The sequence below is a fragment of the Uranotaenia lowii genome, chromosome 2 (assembly GCF_029784155.1).
Source record: "Uranotaenia lowii strain MFRU-FL chromosome 2, ASM2978415v1, whole genome shotgun sequence".
Taxonomy (NCBI): domain Eukaryota; kingdom Metazoa; phylum Arthropoda; class Insecta; order Diptera; family Culicidae; genus Uranotaenia; species Uranotaenia lowii.
Window position 1 is genome coordinate 104762312 of NC_073692.1, and position 18768 is coordinate 104781079.

General features: G+C 37.6%; 1 protein-coding gene across 1 annotated transcript in view; it reads right to left on the bottom strand.

Moving 5' to 3' along the window:
- LOC129741743 (monocarboxylate transporter 7-like) overlaps positions 1 to 18768 on the bottom strand; it is a 130054-nt gene that overhangs the window by 15181 nt on the left and 96105 nt on the right. Inside the window, exons 6-8 of the mRNA XM_055733522.1 lie at positions 10613 to 10780; positions 10189 to 10550; positions 9585 to 10112 (exon numbers count right to left, since the gene is read on the bottom strand). Of these exons, the coding sequence (XP_055589497.1) occupies positions 9585 to 10112; positions 10189 to 10550; positions 10613 to 10780 (1058 nt within the window). The remainder of the gene's footprint in view (positions 1 to 9584; positions 10113 to 10188; positions 10551 to 10612; positions 10781 to 18768) is intronic.

Here is an 18768-nt window from a genome sequence, read left to right on the forward strand (position 1 = left end):
CACACACACACACACACACACACACACACACACACACACACACACACACACACACACACACACACACACACACACACACACACACACACACACACACACACACACACACACACACACACACACACACACACACACACACACACACACACACACACACACACACACACACACACACACACACACACACACACACACACACACACACACACACACACACACACACACACACACACACACACACACACACACACACACACACACACACACACACACACACACACACACACACACACACACACACACACACACACACACACACACACACACACACACACTCACACACACACACACACACACACACACACACACACACACACACACACACACACACACACACACACACACACACACACACACACACACACACACACACACACACACACACACACACACACACACACACACACACACACACACACACACACACACACACACACACACACACACACACACACACACACACACACACACACACACACACACACACACACACACACACACACACACACACACACACACACACACACACACACACACACACACACACACACACACACACACACACACACACACACACACACACACACACACACACACACACACACACACACACACACACACACACACACACACACACACACACACACACACACACACACACACACACACACACACACACACACACACACACACACACACACACACACACACACACACACACACACACACACACACACACACACACACACACACACACACACACACACACACACACACACACACACACACACAGACACACACACACACACACACACATACACACACACATACACACACACACACACACACACACACACACACACACACACACACACACACACACACACACACACACACACACACACACACACACACACACTCACACTCACACACACACACACACACACACACACACACACACACACACACACACACACACACACACACACACACACACACACACACACACACACACACACACACACACACACACACACACACACACACACACACACACACACACACACACACACACACACACACACACACACACACACACACACACACACACACACACACACACACACACACACACACACACACACACACACACACACACACACACACACACACACACACACACACACACACACACACCTTCAAAATGAGGGATGTTCCGGTTTTTTAAATGCAAAATTGAAAGAAATACGTCAAGTTGATATTGACCAAATTTTGACCTTATCACCCTTTAATTTGAAAAATGATATTCTACCTTGAAGATTTGTCTCCTAACACTTTTATTCTTTTTTGTGTTATTATCTTGAATTTTAAATCAATTTTTCGCTATGCTTTTTTGAGCCGTTGTCAATCGTATGTTACTGTTTTTACAGTTTAGGATTTTTAATTCAGAAAAGCTGCTTCGAGAACCAATCAAGCAAATGGTATCAAATTTGGCATGTGGTGATATTTGGGTACGAGGAATGTTTCTACGAATATTAGGTATCCCTCCCTCCGTTCAGTGGGGAGATAGAAAAGGGGGAGGGGGCCTACCTTACAATTTTTTACATAACTCAAAATCTAGTTAAGCAAATGGAACCAAATATGGCATGGGAGGGTATTTGGATACGAAAAATATTTCTACGATTTTTTGAGACCCCTCCCTCTTTCAAGCTGAAAGGGGGAAGGAATCTTTTTCATAGTATGTAACATAATTCAAAAACTATTAAAGGAAATGGAACCAAATTTGGCATGGGAGGGTATTTGGATACGAAAAATATTCCAATGATTATTTGAGACCCCTCCCTCTTTCCAGTAGGTAGATATAAGGGGGGAGGGAACCTTTTCTATAAATTTTTAAACAACTTGCAATCTAACTAAGCAAATGGAATCAAATTTGGCAAGGAAAGGTATTTGGGAATGAGACATGTTCTAATGATTGTTTGAAACCCCTTCCTTCTTCCAGCGGGGAGAATGGAAAGAGGAAGGTGAGTTTCATACAATTTTTACTGCATAACTCGGGATTTACAACAGCAAATTTTGCATGGAACAATATTTGGGTACTAGAAATGCTTCTATGAATATTTGGTATCCCTCACTCCTTCGAAGAGGCGGGTGAAAAGGGGGAAGAGTGGTCTCCCTTACACTTCAGTATAACTGGAGAGCTGATCTAGCAAATGGAACAAAATTTTACATGGGTGGTTATTTGGGTACGAGATATGTGTCTATGATTATTTGGGACTCCACCCTCTTCGATTGGGAAATACAAAGGGGGAGGGGGAGGGGGTTTTCAATACAATTTAATGCATTATTCGATAAATATTCATGCAAATCAATCTTAATTTCGTATATGGAGATATAATAAGGTTGTCAGAATTTTTTCAGCACGTATCCGGGCCAGACAAACAAGGCAATTTTTATATAAAAACCTAGCAAAATCCGGGCATTCGATTTCAAGTTGACAGCCATAAATCCGGGCAATATCCGGGCAAATTTGGTCAAAACTCAGAAATTCCTCAACAAAAATAAAAAAAAATTTTTTATCGTAACTCATCGATTGATTTTGAACCGTATTTTAGGCTTTCAAAAAACTTCCATGATTATTTTCATAAAACTTGCTCAAAAAATTTCGTTTTCGAGGTGTTAATTGTTTTTTTTTTGTTTAATTTGCCAAATAAAGAGAAAAAATCCGGGCAGTTTTCAATGAAATCCGGGCAACCGGGCCGGGCCGGACTGTTCCTAAATTTAGTATTGAATATCCGGGCAAACCCGGATAAAACCGGGCAATCTGACAACCTTCAGGTATAAGGCTACGAAACAAGTTTCTACTAAGTTTGAGACCCATCTGTCCTTCCACTGGTGATATAAGAAGGGGGAAGGGGTCTCCCATATAGTTTCATGCATTACTCGAGAACTAATCGAACAAAAAAAAACAATTTAATCAAGGAAGTTAATTCTAGTACGACAAATGCTTTTTTCTGTTTCGATACCCCTTCCTCTCTCCAACACGAAGAGTGGAAGAAGAAGGAAGATTTTCATACAATATTTTTCGATCGCTCGAGAACTTATTATTGAAACTTAATAGCAGAGGATATTTTAAAAGATTTTTTTTCTATGATTGTTTAAGGCTCCTTTCTCCTTTTACTGATTCGATAGGAAGAAGGACGGGGAGCTTCCATACGTTTTATTTTAATAACTCGGGTGGGGATTTTTTTTTATTATCTGACAATTTGCGCCGGGGGTCTTCAGATTTTCCCCAAAATTGAAAATTTGGTTCATTTTTGCGACTTAAAAACACATGTATTTTTTCAGATTTCTAACATTTTTATTTTTTGAGTTAGCTTCGGTTAGATTTTTTTGTAAATAAAAAATAACCATTTTTCAAAGCTACATAACTCTGTTGTTTCTCAACGGAAATTATAAAACAGCACATCAAAATGCATTGAAATTTTATCAGCTTTCCAAATAGAATAGTTGAAAAAAATTAAATAATGACCTTCAACATGAAAAGTTGTAAATAAACTTTAAATGGCGTCTAAAAGTACCGTCTGCACCACCGAATATTTTGCAAAAAATACCATTGTATAGCTCGATTCATGATGCAACTTTCATCTGAAGACACCAAAGTGGGCCATTAACACCTTGAAGAGTTATGAAAGAAAGAATGACAATAAATCTCTTTTTTTGCATCGAAAACAAACAATGGTCGAACAACTACACTCACATATGGAGGTAGCGCGCACTTCTAACAACATGGAAACAAAAGAACTTATCAAAGCAGGTAAAAAACACTACTTTTTCGTGCTTTGTAGAGTGTTTGCAGCAAAACTGACTTTAAATTTTAACCAAAATTCTGAGTATCGTATTGTTTATGTGATATAACTAATAATGGGAATGTTGCTTTTACAACCTGGTCATATACTCTGTAACTTATTAATTTTTCGATCAAAGATCATTGTGAAGCATAATCAATGCCAATAGTAGAAGGTTCAGTCCCTGTGTTTGGGATCACAAAAATGTGATAAAAAAATGAAATATAGACGTGCTTGACATAGTTTTTATATCGGGAGCTAAGCACTGGACACCAAAATCACCAAAAGTGGCACAAATGTTGCAGAAATAATCAAAGAGCTCAGTATGGCCAGCCCAGGCTGTAAAATGATGAAAATATGATACTTTTACCGTATTCGTTTTCTACACAGCAAAAAATTTCTAAAAGTATACGCAATCTAAAATGTGTGGCATCTATTTTTTCCCCAGTGTAATTCAAAAACGATGTAATTTCAAACTATTTTTGGTCTATTTTTCCTCACTTTAAAATAAAAAGTGTAAAATTAAACTCTATGCAATAAATTTACACTGCCTGATCTAGAAAGCAACGTTGGGAGATAATTTTACATCAAAAACGATGTAAATAATGACAGATCCATTGTTTTCCTTTCTTTCGCGGCTTAAGTTTATTTGTTTTCATTCGAGGTGATGATAGTGAAAGTAAAAAGTGAAAGTCTGTCGAAAATGGGAACTCAAGTCCCAGCCTCTGCCGTAAGATCGCAGAGGTTCTAACTTTGAAGCTCCACACAGGCACCGTACGAGCAAGATTTGCAAGCCCGAAAATGCCATGGAATTCCGAACTGATGAAGGTAAATGAACTGAAATAAAGGGGAAAAAAACTTAATATGTCGAAATTAAATAGTTTTTCTTTCTTTTTTTTACAGTGACGTGGATCCGGATGTTCCGGAACAATGTCCTAACAATTCGACTGGTTACACTGACCAGGGTGGACATCTTTGTCAACGTTTGATGCAACTTCCGGCGCTGCCCATTATGTGGTGAAAAAAATTATTTTACTGTGTGTAAGTGCTTTGTTTCAAAATAAATGTTCAATAAAAATATTGATTGTATCTTTGTATTTTTCATAAGGCTTTTAATATTTGAAACCTCAATATTTACTAAAAATGGCAAATATCCAGAATGAATTCTAAAATTTTACATCACTGTGTATTTTTACACGACAATAAGCCGTTCGGTTTTCGTGCATCGCTTTCGATCTAAATTTACACGCCGTGATAGAATTTTAGATCAAAAACGATGTTCCGTTTTCGTGCATCGTTTCCGATCTAAAATTACACGAATTATTTTTGCTGTGTACATTCACCCTGTTTTGAGGTTTACCATACTAGAACGAACATAATTCGTCGTCAGTGTTTTGCTACCTCGATCGCTCACACACGAATTTTCAGTGTTCCACCGTCCATTTTAAATCAAACCTGGCGAATTACGGATGCAAAACTTAGCGCATAAACTTCTAAAAATGACAGTGAAATGTGCATAACTTGTTGTGACCTGCTGCAAAACTGGGTATAAACGAATACGTTATTAGATTTTTGGATATAACATGAAGTCAGTTAAGCTGCAACAATCTACCGCCCCTTCATTCATAACAGTCCCATATACAAAAATAAGCAAGCGAGACAATCAGCTTTTCTGTTTTTGAATATATTTTTAAATTGTGACCACCACTTTCAGCATAAACGAAAATCGTTTCTAGGTTGTCATAATAAATCGTTAGACCTGAAATTTTCGAAATTGGGTTATTGGTAAGGTCGAGAACACCATTTTTATTCACTACTACTAGCATAACAGTCCCATACAAAATATATTTTTCTCACCAAGCTACTTTCTAAGACTTAAATTTGATCATTTTTGAACTTCTAAATGCAATTGTCAGAAAAAGAAACATACTTTTGCAAAAAAATATCATGAATTTCACATTGTAAGTTGAATCTTTTTACGATTTTTGATTGCATCCGATAGTTTTTCTCTCAGGAAGTCATTCCTAAGAAAGTCAGACCTGCCTTCGAAAACTAGTGTGCATCATTCGACATCAAGTGAGTTAAAAAAATGTTTAAATGATTCAAAGCAATAAACCAAAGACTATTTCGCCGAAAGAAACATTGAAAAGTAACCAAATTCGTGGTATTTCACATATTGGACTGTTATTCAGGTATATTTCATATAGAACAGCCACGAATTGATATTTTTTTTCGATATTTCTAGAACAAAATTTCTTTTTTTAGTCTTTTAAGTTGAAGCCTTATGTTGACCTAAAATGACGAAAATTCATATGGGACTGTTATGCGAGTAGGGGCAGTCTGAAAAGGACGAAAAAGTAGTGTTTTTTACCAGCTTTGATAAGTTCTTTTGTTTCCATGTCGTTAGAAGTGCGTGCAGTTGTTCGACCATTGTTTGTTTTCGATGCAAAAAAAAGAGATTTATTGTCATTCTTTCTTTCATAACTCTTCAAGGTGTTAATGGCCCACTTTGGTGTCTTGAGATGAAAATTGCATCATGAATTGAGCTATACAATGGTATTTTTTGCAAAATATTCGGTCGTGCAGACGGTACTTTTAGACGCCATTTAAAGTTTATTTACAACTTTTCATGTTGAAGGTCATTATTTAATTTTTTTTCAACTATTCTATTTGGAAAGCTGATAAAATTTCAATGCATTTTGATGTGCTGTTTTATAATTTCCGTTGAGAAACAACAGAGTTATGTAGCTTTGAAAAATGGTTATTTTTTATTTACAAAAAAATCTAACCGAAGCTAACTCAAAAAATAAAAATGTTAGAAATCTGAAAAAATACATGTGTTTTTAAGTTGCAAAAATGAACCAAATTTTCAATTTTGGGGAAAATCTGCAGACCCCCGGCGCAAACCCGTCAGATAATAAAAAAAAATCCCCGGGTGCTAATCTAGCAGATAGTAACAAATTGGGAAGAGTATTGGAATACAAGAAATATCTAAGATGATTTCGTTCCCCTCACGGGATAGGAAAGAAAAGATAGGTGCCGTACGTTTGTTTTGATAAATTGAAAAGCTTATCACATAAATTTTACCAAATTTCAAAGGGGAGAGTTTAAGGGTTTCGAGAAATTATTTCATGATTATTAAAAAAACCCTTTTTCAACTTCCAAAAAAAGGAGTTCCGCACAATTTTGTTTTGTTTAACTTGAGAACTTATCCTACAAATGTAACCAAATTTGAAAGAAAAAGTATTCGAGTTCGAAAAATAATTTTATTTTTAAGGAGAGATTCCATACAATACAGAGCCGAGGATGGGGGAGGTTTTACCGCATAGTCTTTAAAACTTTCCACGCGAAAGAAACCATATTTTACAAGAGAGGTTTTTTTTAAGATTCAGGACCTCTCCTTCTTTCAGAGGAGAAGCGGTAAGAAAGCTCTTATTATAAAGATATATAAAAATCATTTTAAATTTATATATTTACTAGCTGATCCCGTACGAACTAAGTTTCGCTTTCAACTATGCATGAACAGTTTGAATGAATGTCAATTGCCAAGCATTTTCCAGATGCATTTCCGGATGTATTGTTGCGCAATAATTGCAAAAATATTGGACAATCACTGCTACTAATTTGAAATCATGAATCAATTAACCGTCCCAACCCCCGTGTATAAACTTCGACTGCATAACAACGCAATTATTGTCAGAAAACCGCTTTCGGAGGCCTCTTTTACAATCTTTGATAACTGAAAAAGATTGCCCTTTCCTTAAAACTCCCTTGCACAAATTTTCAAACCAATTCATAGTATAATAAAGTCAATATCGCAAAAAAAAAACAGTGAAAAAATATTATGGACGTCACCTTTGGCCGCTCCGACCCAAAACCTGAAATAAATTACTCGTCCCTCGAAATTTCCAATATGCATATGATTGAGATGAGACTTTCTAGTCTCATCTCAATCTGAAGCATAATCATGACAATATCGCTGACCAAGATTTGGATAATGAGAATCAATTGTTCGTTCTTAATAACTCTATATGCAAATTTTCTTCTCAATCCGATGTATAATAACGCCAATATCACAAAAATATTGAAAAGTAATATGGACGACCCCTTATGCCGGCCCCTTTAACTAAAATCGATACCAAAAAGCGATTGCTTGTCCCTCAAAACTCTCGTGTAACATTTTTCATCTCAATCCGATGCATAATAATGTCAATATAGTAAGAAAAACGAACCGTTAATATGGACGACCGCTTTGGCCGACCCCAGACTCCGCATCAAGCACCTGGAATTGATTGCTCGTCATTCAAAACTCCTATATGCAAATTTTCATCTCAATCTGATGTATAATACCGCCAATATTGCAAAAACAATAAACAGTTGAAATGGACGACTCCTTCTGCCGACCTCTGACCCAAAATTCAATACCTGAAATCAATTGGTCATCTCTCAAAACACTAATGTGCAAATTTTCATCACAATCCGACGAAAAATAAGGTCAATATCGCGAAAACAATATTAATCTTGTATGGACTATCCCCTTCAGAAGGGGTCATCCGAAAATCTGAAAACCTTTTTCATCATTCTTGGTCCTAATGAACACACATGCCAAATTTCAGCCTTCTAGCACTTAAGACGGCTGTAGCTATCTTCATCTAAAACAAAATTCTAAATCATAAATTTGGTTCAAGTTTGCAAGAAAATTGAATCAAAAAATTTTATTCTCTTATTTTCATTTTTGAAAATTTGATTTCATCGATATGGTTAAGATCCTCGAATTTGATCAAGAGTTTGGATCATTGAGTTTATTTTTTTGAGCATAGATCAAGGTTTTTTTTAAGAATTTGACGACTTTCCTTAAAAACTTATTATAAACTCAAATCAAATAAGTCTTGAAACAGATCTTGAACAAATTAAATGATTTTAACCATCGATGATAGTGAATTTCATGTTTTGTTATTTAAGGTTTCATAATACAATACCATTTTAAAGATTTCAGGACTTTTTTTTTCTAAAGTTACGATTTAAACGTTGAATGTAAAAGTATTCAAAAATAAATAATCAAAAAGTTACATAAAAAATGCAAAAAAACAATTAATTGGAATAAATTTCATGAAAGCTTGTATGCATTGGAATTTTATATTATATCATTGCACAACACCAAGAAATCAAGTAATTATTATCGAAAAATTCAATAAAATCAAGAATATAAAAGGTGATAAAACTTCCATTTTTCACAATATGTTTTTTGCTCTTGTAATATTTCGTATATTTGATGAATTTGTTGAAATATCTATTAAAAAACTTCAATCTTTCACCCTTCGTATTTTGTAGAAATTTCTAAGGGCGGGGGGTCAAAAGAAGAAATGTAAATTTTTTTTTCAAACCAAATTCAAGGTTTGAAAGCTCAGAAAGCCAAAGGTCGTGGAAAAGCAGTTTTTTTTCAAGCCGCGAATATGTATATGTAGCTGAAATCGAAAACATGCGTCATAACTAAATTTCAAATTCGAAATAAACCTTATGTTACTATGAATACGTGAAGAATATGATTTTTCTAATAAAATAGTAGGTTCCCAACAACCCTTTTATTTGTAACCATTTCCTTCGGACGTCTTTAATTAGTTAATTTGATCGTGCTTCAATGTACAAAGGGGTAGCCATAAATTTCCATATACTAACCGTGAGTAGCTCCTACTGGGAGGATAATCGGCCGCCGTATATTGGCCTCCGTGGCCCCCCATTCGCTGACAGCCGCCCATCGGTTGAGACCGCTCCTCATCGTCGAAGAACGGCGTCTGGAAGGCAAATGAAAGACTCTTATGCAGCCGACCATGATGATGATGACCGTGAGGTTGGCCACGGCTTTGGCAGTATGGGCTGTGGTAGTTGTGGTTGTGCGTGGCCTGGCCAGATCCAGCCGCCGCCGCCCCCACAAGATTGGTGGTACTACGGCCAGCTGGTCCGGAATTCGCCACTCCCCCGCTCAGTCCGAGGCCACCATTCATGAATTGGCTGGACAGGCAGCGCTGCGATTGAGAACCGAATGAACCTCGTCCTGCCGGATGATAGCCGCTGGACATATTGGTGCTCTGTGTGTTCGGATAGGACCACTGATGGTTGTTGAAGCGTTGGGATGAGAAACTACGATTCAGCATACGCTGACAGTCAGTCGAGGATGTGGGTGCCGTACATCGTGACGTAATGGACCTACGGGAAGATTTACAACTGTAATTTGTGAGTATGTTTTCAGTAATTGATGACGGAGCAGATGTAATTTGCTTACCCATTAGCAGAATAGTTCATGTTCTTGCCATCCGGGTGCCCCACGAAGAACAGGATGATGGCTGAGATGGCAGCACTCGCAGCACAAATGTAATATCCTGCCCGGCCGTAACGGTGGGATGAATCATTTAGGAATGCACACAGCGGCACCCCGAACAGAACCGGCAAGGATTCCGCACTTTTGATAAAGCCCCAGGCTTTGGAAAAATACTTGCCGCGGATTCGCTCGATTGCCAGCATTTTGAGCGTGTATCGATAGCCTCCAAGACCCAAACCATAGGCCCAGGCGGAAAAACAAAGTCCCCGGTAATCGGCAACGGCCGACAGGATTAGCAGCGATAACGAAACTAGTGTAACACAGCCCTGCGGATGAAGATTGAAACCTTTGAATTAAAACGTCATAACAATAATCGTGAATCCTTTACCTGACAGACGTATTGACGAGATATTCGAATCTTTTTGAACGACAGTTCGAGTGTTTTGTTGATGGAAGACCCGCTGAACACAATTCCTAGTGCAATCGACAGTCCGAGGAAGGTTTGCAGCAGTACCAGGTCCTGCATGTCGTGACCTTCCGTGAAACCGTGCAGGGACTGGAATAAAATTGATAAAGAAAAATAAAATTAAATAGCATTATAGCAATTATCACTAATCAGCCCATTAAAATGCCTAATTTTTTTGGTATTTCTCAAACAAAACCTTTTATCTAATATGAATATATTTTTTAAAAATCATGATAACATATGTTCGAAATGTATGTATGATTCGCGAGAAGTTAAAGCCCTGTAAAAACGAGAAAATGGTCCATTTATCCAAAAAACGTGTTTTATTGTTGTTTCAGAAAACATAGTTTTATATTTTTTGTTAAATTTTTTGTTTTGTTTTTTTGTTTTTTTTTATTTTTGAAAAAAATAAAGGCAAGTAGCCATGAATTTAACAAAGACTCTGGATTGTAGAGAAATTGAACCAAAGTTGACTATAGATGGTGAGCTAGTTGATCTCGAATGAATCTCATGAAATTAAGAGAAAAAAATCGGCGAACATGTATGTGGATTCTGTTATGTTATGTGGAGTAATGCCAATGAAACTAACATCTTCAGAAAAAGTTGCGTTTGTTTTTTTTTGTATTTAAAGGGTCTCCAAAACGATGCTGGGTAATGTGTTAACTTCGCTTGGTATATTGCCCACTGAACGGGCGACTCGTGTCCTGTTTCAATGAATGTCGTTGACTGACTGAGGACCGCTCACGGTACGCCAGCTCAGCCGTTGTGAGGGAGATTGCCGACTCGGAATGGTTTATTGGCTGGGAGAGTGTTTGGCTGACAGTTATAGGCTACAGATTTCAACACGAAAGACATACCGTCATAAATATTTTGTCAAAAAGGGTTTTTTCGATGGTCGAACGACATATGTACGTCAACTACAAAATTCCCGTTGCACTTTGCAAAGTATCATCTTATCTCTTTAAACACTCGCAAAGCATCAGCTTTGGATAACCTCAAATCAAACAGTAAAAACATATCAGTGTTCAGTGCACAGCCAGGTCTGCTCTGCAAATTGCAAATTCAACATATTCGGTGGCTTCACAGACTTCACAGAGAGCGCCCCAGAAGGAGGCTGAAAGTCAAAAATGAAAGCTCAACATCAAATTTGATAACACTCAACAGCTCACAATTCTTAGGCGTTACTTAGATAACGACATCCGTTGATGTTTGCGAACCTTCACTGTATCTTGGTTCTGAAACACTACGGCACTTCAAGACAATTTGCAAAACAAAAAGGATTCTCCTTTTTTTTCAAATTTACTCCTGTCAGTTATATGTGAAGGCATCCTACGGTAATAAAAAAAATTAAGATGCGGCAAGAATATATTTTCGATCCATTGATTCAGGATTAAAATTCACGAGACGTACTTTATTAAACACAACGAATAAAGCAACGAGACCTGCCCTTTCAACCATCTTTAATAAAAGGTTTGCCAAACCAAATGATTTCTACAAGCTACCCTCCTACAGACATGATTTATTGGTCCTCAATCTCCAATAGGCGGTTCCTCTAACCATATCTCTAACCATATTAAATATCCTTTTTCCTGCAGGCCATCATTTTGGCCATCTATTCCCAACGAAAATTTGGTTGGTTCTTCCGATCCAGTGTATATTCGTGAAGTGAACCTTCAGAACACTCCCCTTGTTGGTCCTCCCGATCTAACTTAAACTCGTGAAGTGAAACTTCAGGACACTCCTCATGTTGGTCCTCCCAATTCAACGTAAATTCGTGAAGAGAACCTTCAGAACACTCCTCATGTTGGACCTCCCGATCCAGGTATCCCGATCCAACGAAAGTTCATAAAATAAACCTCCAGAACACACCTCATGTTGGTCCTCCCGATGCAACGTAAATTCGAGAACTGAACCTTCAGAACAGTCCTCATGCTGGTCCTCCTAATTCAACGTAAATTCGTAAAGTAAACCTCCAGAACACTCCTCATGTTGGTCCTCCCAATTCATCGTAAGTTCATAAAGTGAACGTTCAGAACACTCCTAATGTTGATCCTCTCAATTCAACGTATATTCCTGAAGTGAACCTTCAAAACACTCATCTTGTTGGTTCTCCCGATCCAACGTTAATTCGTGAAGTCAACCTTCAGAACACTACTCTTGTTGATTCTCCCGATCCATCGTAAGTTCATTAAGTGAACCCCCAGAACACTCCTCATGTTGGCCCCCCCATTTCAACGTAAATTTGTGAAGTTAGTGTTCAGAACACTCCTCTTGTTGATCTTCCCGTTAACGTAAGTTCATAAATGGAACCTTCAGAACACTCTTAATGTTGGTCCTCCCGATCCAACGTAAATTCGTGAAGTTAACCTTCAGAACACTCCTCATGTTGGTCCTCCCAATTCAACGTAAATTTGTGAAGTTGATGTTCAGAACCAGGCTTCCGAAAAGTACAGCTTTGCTATGACAGTCTTTTCCTTGTTGAACAAACTGTCTCGGTTTTCCTTGCCACTCGGTTTGCTGCTGTACCGTCTGTAACGAATCGGGACGCTTCGGCTACATCGTACACGTGCGAGAACCCAGGCTGTATCTGAACAATCGGATCAAAGCATGCGTTGCCGAAAATGTTGTTCTTTAAGCTGTAGCGAACCCAACCGACAGTTCGGTTTTCATCCCTTAATGCCTTCTGTTTCGAAAATAATTTCATCCAACTGTCGGCTGCTGCAGCAGGGCGTGACAGTTTTGGGCAGGACTGTCACGGGTGACTGTCATGCCCATACCGTACCCATGCCTGATCGTATGAGCTGCTGCTCGGTTTCGAATAGATCGAATGAGCCATCTATTCGCACCGAGCAGCAGCATACGATCGGCGCGTAACGCGATGTGTGGTGCCGGTGCAGGTTAGGCGGAAAGGGGTGGGGAGGGTGATTGGGGTGATCACCACCCGCAGTAGCTTCAAGCAAAAGGAAAATACGTTCGTTCGAAATTAACTCGGCCCGAGCGAATCTCGGCTACAGTCGGACGGAGTAAGTAGTACTGTCATGCGAAATTCAACGCATTGAAAACTGTCACGAAGATATTCCCAAAACTGTCAAGAAGCTCAAAAAAATTTCATACCCACGACCAAACTCTCGCATGAGGTAAAACAAGGCATCGCTGTACATCGCACGACCGCTCCTTTTAAAACTGTCGGAGAAGAAATATTCGGGAAGCTTTCATCGAGGTGCACGTGCGAGGTTCGCAAGAATACTGTCGTTCGCCAGTACTTTTCGGAAGCCTGTTCAGAACACTCCTCCAGTTGATCCTCCCGATCCAACGTAAGTTCATAAATGGAACCTTCAGAACACTCTTAATGTTGGTCCTCCCGATTCAACGTAAATTCGTGAAGTTAACCTTCAGGACACTCCTCATGTTGGTTCTCCCAATTAAACGTAAATTCGTGAAGTGAACCTTCAGAACACTCTTCTTGGTGATCCTCCCGATCCATCGTAAGTTCATTGAATGAAGGTTACAGTTCACTATCGAGTGCGAATTGAATGAAGAAATCAAGTTTCTCGATACAATTTTGCGCCGGGAAGGAAATGGCATCACAACGGAATGGTTCCCAAAAGACGAAAAAGGCCGCTATCTAGACTTTAATTCGTTAAGTCCATATTCGCATATAAAGAATACTGTCATAGCTTTAGTAGACAGGGCAATAAGGTTATCAAACGCAAAATATAGGGAAAAAACTCTTAATACAATTAGAAACATTTTGAACCTAAACAACCATCCACAATATTTTGTTACGAATATTGTTAAAGAACGAACAATTTGAGTATAACCAATAGAAATTCAAGCAAATTTGTAACAATCCCGTATTGTTCAGGATTTGGGGGAAAAGCTTTCAAGGTACTTATGGCAATTTGACATTAATGTCGCCTTCCAGCCTTTAGATAAAATTAAAAATCTGATCCTCACAAAAACTAAGGGCAAAATAACCCAAAAACAAAAATACCAACGTCGTGTATGAAATTAATTGTGGTAAATGTAACAAATCATACATAGGCGAAACTAGACAGTTCTTGGAAAAATGATTAAAACAACATAAAAAAAACGTATCTACAAAACAAATAAGCACTGGACTAGCACAACACAGTTTGGAAACTGGTCACCTTTTCGACTTCGACAGTACAAACATTTTAGAAAAAGTTACAGGCTATAACGCAAGAATCACAGCTGAAACTTTTTACATTAAGATTAGAGGTGACAACAATGTAGTCAATAGGCAGATAGACTCCTGCAATTTTAAGACAGCTTACGATTCTGTAATCAAAAAAGTGTCACAAACACTAACATACAAATGTAAACGAAAATCAAAACAAAATGTCCCGAACTAAACTAGTATAGACGAAGGCCAGTAGTTTGTAAGATTTTAAATATTGTAAATTTAGATAAAAATTCATTGTTTAAAATATAATTTTAGTGTCCACTGAAGAGGAGCGAAAACCATAGTAGCTCGAAACGTCTGGACAACTGGTAATAACGTTTTTGATTCTAAAATCCGCCGAAAAACGTCGATGATTTAAATCACATTTAACGTAAATTTGTGAAGTTAGCGTTCAGAACACTCCTTTTGTTGATCCTCCCGATTCAATGAAAGTTCATAAATGGAACCTTCAGAACACTCTTAATATTGGTCCTCCCGATTCAACGTAAATTCGTAAAGTTAACCTTCAGAACACACCTCATGTTGGTCCTCCCAATTCAACGTAAATTCGTGAAGTTAACCTTCAGAACACTTTTCTTGTTGATCCTCTCGATTCAACGTAAGTTCATAAATGGAACCTTCAGAAAACTCTTAATGTTGGTCCTCCCGATCCAACGCAATTTCGTAAAGTAAGTATTATGAACACTCTTCATGTTGGTCTTCTCCTCAATGCACATTCCATCCGTTATCGATTGCTGTGAACCTTCGGTTCACTTTTCAAATTATTTATTGCTATCGTAAAACATAATTTTCATGAAATAATTTGAAGTCTACTGACCAAACAGTAAGGTTTATGGTACTGTTACTTTAATTTTTAGATTGAAATTAATTTCTTCAAATGTCAACGACTGGACTCAAACCTTTCTGTATAAATTGTTGGATTTATTAGTAACGTGTTTTCAACAAACTCAGCATTAACGGATCAAACACTGGCTTGTTTTTAACTTCTGCATATCAACTTTTTTTTTGTACATTCTTTCTTTAAAATTGTGATATTTTTTTTCTTTGTTTTTTTTTTAAATTCAAATGAGATAATTTCGAGAAAGAATTTTAATGACTGCAACTGATCCATCGAGAGCCTAACTGACAAAACATTAGAACTCGGCTCAAATTTACAATAATCAGGATTCGTTTCAAAACGGAGTAAACATTTTTGCGTTTACAGCAGTATTGACGTTGTTAACACAGAAGCACAAAAATTAAAGTCAAAATTATTCTTAAAGTTTTGTTGAGGTAATTAGGTAATATACTGAAATACAACTTACAAGTACAAAATCGAGCCGATCTCGTTTCTACGTTACGCCACTCAACAAGCAACTCCATTAGCAACATTTGCCAGTGTTCTCACGCTACATAATTTCACCGACGTATTCCGTTGACTAAATTTGCACCCAAATAGTCTTCAAGAATGCCACGCCGACGACTGTTGCTGCTCATAGTTCTCTTTTACTTTTTAACAACCAGTGAGCAATGCTTTGTGATGACTTGGAAGAATCCCGAAAATCATTGCGTCTCAAAACTTGAAAAACTTACGCACAATGTTGACCTCTCGATTCCCAGCTTATCGACAGTGGATTCAAAGGCTAGTGCAATTATGAAACATCGCAAAAATTTCACTGAAATAAAGCATAAGCCCACAACGGGCAGAACATGTCTATCGCTAGCGACCGATTGCCAGGAGCAAGAAGGAAGATTACTTTGCTGGGATGTGAATAGAATAGCAATCTTCAAGCGGGACATTTTCTTGGCGAATGTAATCAATCACACGAGCAGTGTTATCGTCAAGTTTTGTTCCATTTCAAATAAGGTTGACGAGTGCATCACCGACGTCTTACAGCAGAAAAGTGTTCTCTTGGTGTATGTTCAGATTCCCCCCAACTATATGGAACTATCGATGACCGCAACATCGCCGGAAATCTACGGACCATGCACTTGCCATACGTATGGACAATTTATGGATGAGCAGTATGCGTCTTGTCTATTGGAACAAGCAGATCGGGACATTCAAACTTCCGAAAATTATACGCCCTCGATTGGATCACTGGGACTGTTTTCGGCCGCTTTAATCAGCTTCGCTGCCATTTCGTGCTTCACCAACATCATTTTCTACTGGTTACGGCGTCTTAATGAAACAAGAATAAGTCGGAGAAAGGAACATGAAATTTTCTTTCACAAACGTGCAAACAAATTAATGTACTGAAAATTTTAATGATGTGTAAATCTGATATCTGATATACAGGGTGATGATAAAGTTTCCGTGTTTTTTGAAATAGTTTAACGACTCGAAACTTTTTTATATAAATCAAATTGAATCAACGTAGTACTTGCCGAAGACCATAAACCTCTTTACGGAATGAAACAAATAATATGATGATTTCAAAATTGCCGAGAGATTAGTTTCCATATAAAATCTATGAAAAATATGACAAAAATCGGTCATTTCAAGTCGATTTCATATGATTCTGAAATAGGGAAAGGCCGTATAACGAGGTATGAGTGTATTGTGGTTTGCAAAAGGCTTTTTTGTTTTAGTTCAACTAATATGAGTTCAACTCAAATAACCCATCCATCATCTAGTATAGAGAAAGTGGTGATACTTATACATGATATAAATAAATAAATATTTTTTCATTAACTGATGGTTTTCATAAATTTTATGCAAAAATGAGCAGTTTTTTTTCATTTAAGGCTGTAAAATTCGAAATCATTTGATTCGAAAATGAAATTCGTCACAAGTTAAATTTTCAAAACAACTGGGCATATAGTAGTCAACAATAAAACCTCATAAGAAATTAATCAAAAGCAATAGCCCTGATACACATTTTGTGGACAAATGTTTTCAAAGCATGGGCACGTTTTCTTAAAACATTTTTGAGTCATTTTATTTGTACAAGTTTCAAAAATTTTCATGGTCAAAAATAGGAATAATAGGTTTTTTAAAATAAAATATCACAAGTCTCACGAATTTCTCGAATTAGTGCTTCCATTTTGTCTACAAGTCAATATAGGTTATGTATTATATTTGACTCCATTCCATTTTTTCAGTCAGTGGAACTAAGATTGTTCGATCTTCAGGAAAAGATCGATACACGAGATCGATTCAGATGAATTATCGTAGGATTGATCCACCTATAAAATGGGAACTTGAAGAAAGATCATTGATAGATTGATACTTTCATTTTTAACAAGAAGGTGCCTCATTCTTATAAAAAAGCAAAAAAATGGACACCAAGTGTTAAAGCTGCATTAACCTTCTATCTCTGGATTAAAAAAAATCCTATCATGTGCATTATTTATGTGCGCTTAATTTCAACTCTACAGGCAAAAAATTATTCTAATTTATCTAATTCGAACCTTCTAAAACCTAACACCGCCTAAAAATGGTTGGCTAAAATCGACATATAATCAAAGTAGGGTAAATGTACCCGACCTTGGCACCTAAGGCATGGTTTACCCTTTTTTTCAACATTCCAACCTTCTTTGAAGAATTTACTTGCTAACTTGCTTAGAGTTCAACAAAAATATGTTTTCTCTATGGAACTGTCATTAATGTGAGCAAAATGCATGCAAAGTACTCACTGCGGTGCTCCAATTACTTGGCCGCCGTACCAATTGTTTGCCGTTTCGATGATCCGATTCTTGGCCACCAGCAATGTGCATTAGATCTTTACCAACAACGCTCAATTGACAGTTAACAGAATCGTTGGCTATTCTGAATATAAGGCCACTGACAGAATGACGTCAGCTGCGCGTAAAGTTCTATGCGACGATGGAACACCGGGCTTCACTCATACAACAAAAAGGCTTTCGAAAACATTGATGAAATTTGGTT